At 45.7% G+C, this 12792-nt stretch overlaps 1 protein-coding gene across 3 annotated transcripts in view; it reads right to left on the bottom strand.

Moving 5' to 3' along the window:
• The window catches only part of PID1 (phosphotyrosine interaction domain containing 1), a 216042-nt gene extending 205409 nt beyond the window's left edge, over window positions 1–10633 (bottom strand). For 2 of the 3 annotated variants that reach the window (XM_069474347.1, XM_069474503.1), the window contains exon 1: window positions 10335–10633. In XM_069474347.1, the coding sequence (XP_069330448.1) occupies window positions 10335–10364 (30 nt within the window). In that variant the 5' untranslated portion in view covers window positions 10365–10633. Of the gene's footprint in view, window positions 1–9879; window positions 9924–10334 lie in introns of those variants that run through there. The other variant, XM_069474425.1, reaches the window with a different exon arrangement.
• Window positions 10634–12792: the final 2159 nt, after the last annotated feature.

The raw sequence follows: 12792 nt of genomic DNA, 5'->3' as shown, positions 1-12792 counted from the left end.
TTCTGCCCAACTCAAAGAAACTTTTGGATGTGATAAATATGTTCATTATCTCAACTGTAGTAATGTTTACACAGATGCACACAAACTTACAAAGATTTTCTGCTGTTTTTGTCTAGAAGTTTTATACTTTTGGGTTTTATATTTAGGTCACTGATCCATTTTGAGTTAATTTTTGTATATGGTGTGAGGTATGGATTGAAGTATTTGAGTTTGTTGTTGCTGTTGTTTTGCATATTAATATCCAATTTTTCCAACATCATTTGTTTAAAGCACTATTATCCTTTCTTTAGTTGCTATGATCTGAATATCACCCCCCACCCCCTCCACCCCGCAAAATTCATATGTTGAAACCCTAACCCCCAAGGTGATGGTATGAGGAGGTGAAGCCTTTGGGGAGGTGATTACGTGATGGGAATGAAGCCTTTATGAATGGATCAGTGCCCTTATCAATTAAGCCCAAGGGAGCTCATCCGCCCCTCACACTATGTGAGGACACAGCAAGAAGGCGCCATTTCTATCAACCAGAAAACAGGCCCCCCCAGACGCCGAACCTGCCTGCACCTTGACCTTGGACTTCGAGCCTCCAGAGCTGTGAGAAATAAATTTCTGTTGTTGCTACAAGCTACCCAGTCTACGGAATTTGTTATAGCAGCCCAAGCTGACTAAGACACCAGTGAACTATTGTCTTTGCACCTTCACCAAAACCATATAAACTTTTGATGAGAAAGCAGAATTCTTAATAAAGGCCCTCATTGACAGCTGCTAAAATTTAAAACATGCATACTCTTTGACTCAGCCATTCCAGTTGTGACAGTTCAGGTTAAAGAAATACAAGCACACATAGGTAAGGATGTGCACAAAAACTTTTAACATTATTATTTACAGGGGAAAAAACAACATGAACACAGCCCAAATACTCCCTCATGGAGGAATGATTAAATAAATTACAGTCCAACTCCACCACAAAAGCCTGTGCAGGAGCTAAATGGAATGAACTGGAGCTACGTGTATTGACCGGAAAAGATACCCATGAAACACGGTAAAGTAGAAAAAAAGTGGCAGAGCTGTGTGTGTTTGTATGTGTCTGTGTGTGTGTGTGTGTGTGTGTATACACACACACATACATATAAAATACATATTGTATGATTATATTATTGAAATACATGAGGAAAAACCTAAATATGTATTTATATATTTGACTATGTTTGCAAAAGCCTGGGGAAAGTTATAGAAATATAACCACCAAACAGATCATATGGGCTTCCTTCATGGGTAGAATTGGGAATGAGGGAAGAGATAAGATTACTAACCTCTCTACATACTTTAAACTTACACTGCTACCCTAAGCAGATGTTATTTTGTAACTTTTTACCATCAAGTATAACATAATAGTCATGACACGTAGCAGATGTGGCACTCCATTTCACACCTGTACTGTCACTCAAAAATTCTCATTATATTTGTGTGTGTGTGTGTGATTGGTCAAGTAGGGAGAAATGTATTGGTACATGGCAGATGCCCAAAAGAAAATTCTACGCTAAGTGTGACGGATGTTATGGACTGAATTGTGTCCCCCTCCAAATGCATATGCTGAAGTCCTAACCCCCCAGTACTTCAGAATGTGACCTTATTTGGACATAGGGTCCCACTGCACATGTAATTAGTTCAGATGAGGTCACACTGGACTAAGATGGCCCCTCATCCAATATGACTGCTGTCCTTATCAAAAGGGGAAATCTGGACACAGAGACACGCACACGGGGAGAACACCACGTGAATACTACAGTGATGCTGCCACACGCCAGGGAATGCCAGCGAGCCACCAGAAGCTAGCAGAGCATCACAGAACACGTGCTGTGTCCCCTTCACATCCCTCAGGAGGAATCAACCCCTCCAACACCTTGCTTTCGGATTTCTAGCCTCCAGAACTGTGAGACAACAAATTTCTATTGTTTAAGCCACCCAGTTGCAGCACTTTGTTATGGCAGCCCTGGGAAACTATTAAGCTACTGAGAATTTAAATCTAAAAGCAAAATAGCTCCCCCTTAGTACCAGGCCCACAGCCCCCCACTCAGGTCCTAGGAAACAACCCCAGAAGACTTAGAAAGGAAATGCTATTGCCACGATCCCACATCATAGGCGGCCGGCACACCAGGACCCCACTCACACCTGAGGACAAGCCAGCCCATTCCTGATACAAAGCCATCGCGGCATGCGGCGGTCATGGAATCTGTGTGTTTACCCTCAGACCCACAGTTATAAAGACAATGTGAGGAAAGGCTTGTCATGAAAAGATTAGGATGGATATGGTCTTGAGGAAGGATGACAATTAAGGAGCCCCTTTCTGCTGGTAACTCTCCACTCCCCTCCTGCTCCACGCACAAGGTAATACTCCCTTCGGAAGAAGACAGTGAAAAGCGAACTAGCATGTTACAACCAGAATGCCTCTTCACTCTAAGAAATAAAAGCTGAAAGAGCAGTTCTGCAGTGAGACAGACTCCCTGTCCTCGTCTTGTAAGGACTGGAAATGATCGTGCCACCGTGGCTACAGCACTGCGGAAAAGAGCTTGCCCAGGAAAATAAGTGTTATGACACCTGATGACATTTATCTTTTTGTCTTAAAGATGAGTTTCCAGAATAGGAATAGATTCTTCACTAAAATAATGTATACAGTTTCCAAGTTAAAATCAAAAACAAAACAAAATATCAAGCCAGATACAAATAATCAACCTGACATACTATGACGCTTACCTGGAGGTCAATTTGAAATACACTCCTTTGTCAACCTACTTGGGAAGAGGCAAATCACAGCGGCTGCTACCCAGGGACCCCACAAGGACTCTGACAACCTGGATTGTTCTGAGGACAAAATCCTAAATCCTAATCCTCCCTTGGTCTTGGTCAGTCTGGAAAAGTTTCACCCAGGTCTACCTTAAAGTGACTGTGTTTCCCCACCCACGCCGGCAGGTTTAATCACCAAAGTGAACTATCTTCAGTTCTGAAGCTCATTTTACTGTATCACCAAGGACTTCCCCTTAACAACACAGCACATGTTACAGTCAAGGTTTTTGTTGCCTTTTCCTAGGATGATGACCAAAAAGATATGAAGGGGAAAAAAGCAATAGTTTAGTTTGTCTCTGTTTTAATTTTTCTCAAATCACAGTGGATAAATTTACACTCAGTATAAAAAGAGCATTCCATACATACACATGCATTTTGTCCCAGAATATGAAGTTTGGGGATTGCCTACGCCACGAGGAATAGAGTGACGGAACGTAGTCAAAATGCAGTATGGTTTTGTCAGTGTATTAGTTTCCTAGGGGTGCTACAACAAGTTACCACAAACTGGGTAGCTTAAAACAACAGATGTTTATTCTCTCACAGTTTGGGAGGGTAGAGGTCCAAATTCAAGAGGATGGCTGGGCCATTCTCTGATCAAATGCCCTGGGGAAGAATTCTTCCTTGACTTTTCTAGCATCTCCGCATCGCCTCTGTGTCTTCAAGTCTGTCCTTATAGGGACGGTAATCACTGGCTCTAGGGTCCACCTAATCCAGTATGACCTTGTCTTAACTTGATTACATTTGCACAAACTTTATTTCCAAATAAGGTTACATTCACAGGTACCAGGAGTTAAAACTGCAGCATATCTTTTAGGGGAACACAATTCAACCCACAACAATGAGTAAGAAATGGAGACCTGGGTTTAAACCCGAATTTTTGTCCCTTGGTCACTGTGTCCATTAGGAATGTCAAGGGTACAAGTAATAGAAGTCCCAACCAATATAGAGGCATAAACAAATGGAAGGGGTAGCGTTTTTCCCACAAACTTTTCTTTAGGAGGTGGGTTCAGCTGCTGCTTAACGATCCAAAGTCCTTCCATCTTTTCACTCCAGCCTCTTTAATGGATTCATTTTTAGACCTACTGTTTGTTTAGGAATCACAATATGGCTGCTGCAATGCCAGACATCACATCTATGCTCAGGACAAGAAGAAGACAGAAAAGGGGCAAAAGGCTATTTTCCCAAGACTATTTGTTATTCATGAAAGTAAGCCATTTTTAGTAGATAACTTCTTATATCCCAGTGGTTAAAAATTGGTCTCTGACAATCCTTAGACCAGTATAATGAGATTAGCATGGCTGTGCTAGACCATCCACCCTGAGGCCCAGGCATAACCAGCTGCTGCCGGATCAAGGCAGGGCTCTGTCCTTCTCCTCCTCCCCACCCATACCCAGCATGGTGCTTGGGACCTACTATTAACAGACTCACAATAAAGGCTGGTGGAAGAGAAAACAGGCGTTTGGACATGAACTCAAAACTCTGTTCCCAAAGTGAGCTGATAGCATTAAGGAGAAGTGATCCTGTTTGTTGAGTACCTACTGTTTACCAAAATCTCTACAAAGTATATCTCTTCATTTTATAGACAGGGAAAGCAAAGCTCAGAGAAGTTACAAAACCAAATGAAACATTGCTAGTAAGCAATCAAGTCAAAATTATATGAAAAGAGATATGTTTGCCTTTATTTTTAGTTATTTTTTACCCAAATGATTTCTGATTCTGGAAACAACCTGGCTAGTAAGGCCATTTCTGGCATCTCCCTTATCAAAGTGACACCTCGGTGGAAACAAAAGAGGCCAGAGGAGTCCTGGGCCATCAGGCCTGGGAAAGAAGCATCCACAGGGAGGTAGCATGACATGGAAGAGCTCGATCACACGTTGGAAGTGTTGAAATACGCCACAGGCACAAAGCAAGTCTGTGCCTTTTCCCTGACACCTTCCTTCTGCAGTCCTTGGGCTCAGAGGTTGGGCCTGGTGAACACTCTGATGCTTTATCACTGATTAGCAGCTAAATTGGGATCAAAACATTTTTTTAAGTTAACACGAAATGGTAGTAGACTAATTCCACTAGACTTTAAGGAGGCCTTTGAACAAACATCTCAACTATTTCTTCTTGCTCTGCTTATATAAAGCCTCCGTTTCCATTTGTGCCCGTGGGGGCTAAGAGAAGTACACTGCAGTCATTGAGTCTTTCTGGGCGGGTTTTGTTTGCTGACCACTAACGAGTCCCTGAACTGCTGCTATTCAGAATAAAATACCCCCAAGGCAGTCTGATCTCCGGTAGCCTTGAAGCTGAAAGGCTGACTCTCCCAGAGTCTCCTCCAGGGCTAATCTACATTTAATGGAGTCAGTGCAGAGGGAAGGGGGCCAGAGAGCTAATCTAGAACATCAAACAAAATGCAAAAGTTACCTAACACTGGAAGATAACTCAGTACAGTCAACATTAAACAGCCCTTATGCAATGGGTAAGTACTAAGGGGCAGAGTGTCATTCCCAAGGCTAGCATTTTGCAAATCACTTGGTAGAGACTTTGCTGACAAACTTGGAGAAAGATCCAATGATGTCAGATAGTATTTTACTTTTGAGAGAGACTAAGGCCTCAAATTAATAACTCCAAGTTCTCTTTACCAACGATAAGGTCGAATGCTTTGTGCTTACTCAACTACAAGAGAGGAAGAGAACAGCAAAATCTAGAATGGATTGAGTGAGAAATCTGTGCCTCTGTATGAATAGCTGTTGCTTGTTTTTAAGCAACTGCTCTGAAACTCTCCAACCTGGACCCTCTGTTCCCCCCGCACCACCATTTTCTGTCTAAACGTGGAATGACTGCATACGTGATCAAGCCTGATTGCCAGCTTTCAAGATCTCTAGTTCAGATAAATGCCACGTGCTCCAGATGAAGAGGCTCTTAAATGGCACTTGTGAATTTCAGCTTCGATATGCAGTTGAGCACAGGACCTTATTTCCCACAGAGATTTGGGTCACCAAAAACAGGGTAGCCCTTAGTCAATACACTGTTTCGACATATTTCCGAGCCCACAAGACGCCCATTGCTCTAATTCTATTTATTAGTAACAACAGCACCGATGTGTGCAGAGCATCGTGCTTTGTCTTAGGCATCATCTGCGCTCCAGTGAAGTATGCAACAAGCAAGGTTTGGAGCCAAACCACCTGGTTCAAATTCCAGCTCAGTTTCTTTCTAGCTGCCCAACCCTGGTTAAATTATTTTAACTTTCTGGCCTTCAGTTTCTCTATAAAATAAGGATAAAAGTGGTTATGGAAGGAAAATGAGCTACATGATTCAAATAAAACTCCTTAGCACAGTGCCACACACACACACACATGGTGCCTTCTCATGAAAGCACGTTGCCATCATCTCCCCACTCTTGTCCTGTGTCTCTTTGTCAATTTGGTCTGCCGGGAAAAGTGACAGATTTGCCAAAGTTTTCACTCTTTCCTGATGGGCCAAGTTTAACGGTGCCCAGCTGATGTTTCAGAGGGTTCCTCAGTCTCACTTTTTAGGGGATAAGTGGAAGTGGCATAATAATAGAGAAATAAATTTAAAATAATCCACACTCCAAGTCAAGACAAGAGTAAGGGCAAGATAATCTTGGGGGAAGAAAGACTTTACCTCCCCAAATCCCTAAGTATTATTTAGTTAAAAACTTCAGCCTCTCTATCAGCCATAAGTTTAAACCAAGAGAAAGATTCTTTAGGATTCAGTTTCCTTCCTACCCTTCCCTCAACTCTCCCTCCTTTAGAAGTGCTGATGCATGGCCATTGGCCAAAATGAAAGAGAAAAAAGAAATGTCATGGGGAAAAAATTGTTCAGGCTGAGAAATCAAAATCTAGATTTGTGGATAAAAAGTTCTGTCTTTTCTAGACCTGCAGTGGAGAAACTGTAATCTCAGGGAAGACAGGCAAATGATTAAATCGGAACCTTTATAGAATGCCTTAGAGAGAAAATGGTCACCTGCAGACTCCGCAGTTAGAATTTGCTAGAACTTGTTTCCTACACGTGCCTACTATTGTATTCCTCTCTATTCTCATAATAACAACCCCACAGACCAGGATGTGTTTGGCCTCCTTTGCTTCAAACTCAGTCTTGATTCATCTTTCTCCTCCTTTCCTGGCCCCCAGAAAATGCATGTGGTGGCTCCCTGAAGACATTTGCTCTGGGAAAATACATGTTCCTTATGGCAAAGTCAACCCACGCTCTTGTGTGGATGGTCTGTCACTTAGAAGGGGTCCGCCCAGCACAATAATTAAGTCAACCCAGAAACCCATGCAAATTTTAAAATATCAAGGCCAGAAGTAATCTCATCTCCATTTTAAAAAGCCAATACTTTGCCCTTTTCCACTGAAAAGTCCCCTTTAACTTTTCTGAAAAGAGTCTGCTTCAAATGGGCTTCTTTAAAAATTTATAACTCTCCTGAGTCCCGCCAAGAAAAAAAAGTCTGTGCAGACGAGAAGGTGAAAAGAGAAGAATTCATATTTATTCATTTTTAAAAGTTAGGGTGGTAAATTACATTTTCACATCCCTTTTGATCCTATTATATTTTTAATGGCAGAAGCTCCCAGCGAGGGCCGCAGTGGGATGCAACAGAAGTTTTAACATTCAAGGGAGCAGATGAACTCGCCTCGGTTCGTGCGACTGAATGAGAAATTACCCAGCTCAGTCCTGCTCGGGGCAATAGGTCCCTTCTCCTGCACTGGATTTGGGTCAAACAGCTACACCTCCAATCTGAAAGTATCAGCATGGTGGGTTTTTTTGGCACAGAAGTGGGTAATGATAATGATAATCAAACCTAATCAAAGATGCCATTTCCTGAGCAAGGGAGCCGGCTGCGGCTCTCGGAAGTCCCTTAGTTAGAGAGTGACTGCTCTAAGCAAAGTTCTGCCACACTCCCAGGGCCACAGACCTTTCCCATCAGCATCATCTACGATGAACTTTGAAATCAATTAGGAAAGGATCTAGGTTCTTCTCTTCCCTAGCCTCTTTTGTTCCTATGTATTTATATAACAAATCTACTCCTTAGTCCTATTAGGAAACTGGGAATGCCTCCTTGAAGCATTTTCTACACTCTGGCTCATCTAAATTATAATGTTTGTATTAAAATGGAATGAGAAAAAAATTAATGAGGTTTTATGAGAAAATTAAAAAGATTTGTAAAAGGGGGGGATAGGGCTCATTCTCTATTTCTGCCCCCAGCATGATTTCCAGGGCTATCTCCATGGCGCCAGAACCTGGAAGGGGCAAGATAGTCCACTCCCCAAGGAATCGGATGGTTCCTTGAAGGCAAAAAGGGGAAGAAAAAATCCCAGACAGCAGAGACCATGACAAAGACAGCCACAAGGAATGTAAATAAAATATTATTACAAGCAGCTCACTCACCACCTCACCCTCAACAACTCTCTCCTTAAGGAGCAAACAGTAACAACATATAAATTGTGTGATTTCAAGAAAAGTTGAGCTATTTGGGAAGAAGCCATGAAAATGAAGATTTTTCCCCATTTGTCTCACTTTTACAATCTTAAAGCTTGAGATGTACATACTTTTAAAAGAGAACCGGGTCCACTGATTAATTTAAATTTGGGGAACGGAAGGTGAAGTTGAGCCCCCTGTTGGTATCTTTCCACAGTGACTTGATCTTAGTGATAAGCCTTGTTTACCTGAGCTTTTGAAAGCCTAAAACCCAGGCTCTTTCAACATGACGCCTTAAAATAAATAAAATAAACACATTGCAAATGCAAACTGCAATAAGCCAGACTCATGCCAAAATACACATGTGCACATTTCACAGAAGAATGAGGAGACATTTCTACAAGGAACAATCTCCGTGGGGAACGTGAGCCAGAGCCCTTGCCTGCCAAGGGACACGTGCTCCAGAGCGTCCACGATTCCCTAAGTGAAACTGGCCAGTAGGAATAACTTCAACAGGCAGAAACCTACCAACCCTTCAGAGGCACAGATCACTAAGCCATGACAACCACCTCAAGGAACTTCAGTCAAATCTCTCTAAGGACTTCCAAAAGTTACTCCCTGCACTTGGATGGGGAACCTGGCAGCTACCCTCAATCATTCTGCTCCTCTAGAATAGAATTCATGCCTTGAACTGAAAGAGGAATTGAACATACCACTGGTATCTGGTGCCACTGCCAAAATACATTTATATCACCTTCTGCCGATCATTCATTGCCCAACGTTGATATTCTCTTAATAAGACAAGGAGAGGGTTAAGAGGCTGGTCACCCACCTCCCCATCTGCAAGGCTAAATGCAGGTTTTCTTGTTTATTCTGTGTGAGACCCTGGGGAATTGGCCTGGTGTCTCAGGCTCCCCACAGATAGCAGCCCAGGGAGACTTGTTAAGGAGTGGGGGGCATCTGTTTCTGCTAAAGGCAATGCCCTCCGCAGGTTAATCCCCAGCATGAGGACTCCTAGGCAAAGGTTAGCCTCTCCCAGTATCTGAGGGACTGTCGTGTTTGGGGCTTCAAATGTTCATTGAGCAACCTCCAAGCCAGCCAGGACTCCTGACTGGACTGTCTTAAGTCTTCAGATGGGCTCAGCCTCCAACGGTGCTATATTTTATCACTTAAACACTTTTCAAAGTTTACTATGAAACAGTGTGGCTCTGAGCCTGCCAAAAGTTTAACTGCAGAATTCAGTAGATTTGGATTTTATCTGGCAGAGTAGCTGCTGTCGCTCTTGAGATATTTGCCAACAGAAGGCAGTCATCAAACCTTACAGCCAGGGCAGTCCCAGGGCCCAGAGTGTCTCTCAATGAGCTCCTCTGGGAAAACGCCCCTCTTTCTCTCTTTGACTCCCTCCTCCAACTCCCTAGTTTCAGAATCCAAATCAAAGGTAGTTTGGTATTTCCAGAGGCAACAGTAAAAAAACTTTTGATGGGATGACCTGGGACATAACTATTCCTGGCTGAACTTAACTTTTGATTTTCAAATATCTGGAGGAGCTTGGATTCAGGGGAGATAAAGAGAGAGCACCAGTGAATAGGGAAAAATAAAATAAAATAAGTAGCATACCATGACCAAGCCAAACCAAGCTTGATATTTCCAAATTATATTGGCAAATGGATGCTTTCACAAATCATTTGTTCTGTCTTTCCTGGAGACAAAAAGAAAAAAAAAATCTGGATTCAGAAACCCTAACCTCAGACCAGTAAATTGTATCAGTGGAATGCAATCTAAAATTGCCGGTCAGAAAGTCCAACATTGTATATATATATTTCAACACGCACACAAACGCCCCCAAGCCAAAAGTTGTACCTCCTAAATCCCTGCCTTCGTCAATTTCATCATCCCCCTTATCCCTGCCGGGTGCCTGGCTCTGGGTTAAGTCGACAGCATGAGCTCCCATAGACGCGTCCTACAGGATCGTTTTGGGCAGATCCCCGCAAGTGGGCAGAGGCACCCTAGGTTCCTCCAGACTGGGCACCTCCTCCTCCAGGCTGGCCCCCGGCCTCCCGGGTGCCCCTTACCTGCAGGCGCTCCGTGGCCGGCTGCCACATCTTTCAGCCCTGGGGTTTAGCAGAAGAGACGTTGGCTAGACTCTGTCGATCGCGCCAGGGGGCGAGGGGCTGCGGTCCCGATTTACATCTGGGGTGGGTGCCCGAGGGATGTGCGTCCTGGCGCCGGCCACCACCGCCGGGTGGGCACCGGGGGCTGCGAGCAGGAGGTGGCGGCGCGGAGCTCCGCTGCCGGCAACTTGTGGGCACGGCCGCGCGCCGGCTGTCCTGGCGCAGCTGCGAGAGGACTGCGCAGCTCCGCCCGGGCCCGGCGAGCGCACGGCGGCGGCGGCGGCGGCCGCTCCCTCCTCCTCCTCCTCCCCCGCCGCCGCCGCCCGGACCTGCGCGCTCTGAGCATGCCCGGGGCGGGCGCCCGCCCGGGGGCCGCGGGAAGCGGGGGTCGCAGCGCGGCAGCCCCCAGATCGCAGCAAGGGGTGGGTGAGGAGGCCAGAACCCCCGGCCCTGGTCCCCGCGGAAGCCCCCGTTAGGATGGGGTCTGGGAAAGGGGACAGACTGGCTGCGGAAGGAAGGTCCTGGAGACGGGGTGAGGGGGCCCTTCCCAAAGAAAGAAACCGTAGCCCCTGAGGGTCCCATGTTTGCATCTAGCAGGGATCTCTGAAGCGCTTGTGCTGTGCCTGGCACTGTGCTGGGGAGAAACTCCCATTCATTCCTCCCACTCCCCTTAACTGAACACCTATTATGCTCCAGCCCTTGTGCTGGGTGCGGAGGATGCAGAGCGCAGAATAGAAGACAAGAACATGTTCCTCCTCTCCTGAGCTTACATTCTGGTTGGGGAGACAGTCGTGACTGAGAAAACACATGAACGAGCCCGTGCTGTGTGGGGTGGTGGTTGGGAAGAAAATGAAACGAGCTGATGTGCAGAGAAGGGGAGAGGAGAGCTTCTTAAGAAGGGCCCTGGGGAATGTCTGGGGTACGACCCAAAGGTGAGTGAGATTGGCACGGTGGGGCTGACATGACAGACAGAGGACTCGGAGCCTATACAGGGGTGAGGAGGGCAGCACATGCCCCCCATCATTTATTCACCCTGAGATCTGCCAGGTGCTGCAGGAGGCTCTGAAATCCCAAAGGAAAGCCACTCGGGGCACCTGGCCACCGTGAGGTACCTTTTCCACACACCCTGGCTCTTCCCATCCTCTTGACAACTTAGCAAGAGAACTATTGATATTTCCAGCGTGTGGATTAAACAAATGAGATTAGAGGGGTTTAGGTCACTTGTCCAGGTCACACACTCAATGAGTGGCTTAGAGAGTGTACACTAAGATGACTCAGGGTAGGTGGTCTTGCCATGCACCTCGCAACTGCTCTGACCGTGGAAATGCAATGGAAAGCACAACTGTCTGGGGCTGGGACCAAGGGGAGTTGGCAGGCTGAGATGCCAAGCTGAGTCTGGAGGGCTGATGAAGAGTGGGAGGGGAGAACATGGTGGGAAGAGCTTACCAGACAGAAGGACACGAGAAGGAGTAGGGAGAACACAGTCTTTGTAGCGAGCCCAAGGCTCCTGAAAGGTGGGGTCCCCAGAGCAGAGGGGCTGGCAGGAGAAGGGTCCTGAGAGCATTTCATGCTAAGACGTCTGCACAGCCTGGGTCCTGGGCTACATGTGCAAGGCCAGAACACACACCCCATGTCTGGGAGGAGGATCTATCCATTTTCCTCATCCCACATGGGTACAATGATTTCCAAATATGGAAACAATCCAGAATCCGGCTCCTAGCTCATCAGCCCCTCCCAACAACTCTCCAAGGGAGAGAAGCCCCCATCTTCTAAGGCTTGGGGGACACACAGAGGGGAGTCACGGTGGTATTTTAGATCTAGGGCTTTAGGCAGTTCCTTCTGGGCCCCTAGATTGGTGCCACCCACCCAGGCAGGCCTAGGACCTCAGTGCCCCCAGGAGCATCTGGCAAAGCCACAGAACTGTCTCTGAAGGTCTGGTCTCTGTCTCTCCAGATGTCCGCAGGACCCTCCCACTTCTGTCTGAAAACAACACGGACCTTCTCAGCTCCTTCTCCAGTCCCTGCTACTCACTCTGGACCTATCAATAAATCCCTTCTCATGTAGTGTTGATGTGTCAGCTCTACGTGGAAATGCACCTCAGGTGCTTGGTGGTGTGGTCTCTCTTTAGAGATATTTTTCCTTTTCCAATAACTCATCCTGCATGTCTCCCACACCTACAAAATTCCTAATGAAAATAATAGACCTCCCCAGTCCCCTAGTTCTCTTGTATCAAATCCCAAAGTAGAAAGAGATGCACTTCATTGCAAAAATCTAGAAAATCCAAATGTGCGTATTAAACCCCTCAGGAAGCTAAAACAGGAATATTCAGTTGCCAGGGATGTCTTCAGATGTAAGCTTTGAAACCATCCTCAGTTGCAGATGCTTCCGTGGAAAAGTGATTTTGTTTTAAATAGCAGTG

Source organism: Eulemur rufifrons, chromosome 1 (genome assembly GCF_041146395.1).
Source record: "Eulemur rufifrons isolate Redbay chromosome 1, OSU_ERuf_1, whole genome shotgun sequence".
NCBI classification, from domain to species: domain Eukaryota; kingdom Metazoa; phylum Chordata; class Mammalia; order Primates; family Lemuridae; genus Eulemur; species Eulemur rufifrons.
The sequence above is the reverse complement of the archived record's forward strand: the minus strand, read 5'-3'. Positions and strand labels throughout refer to the sequence as shown.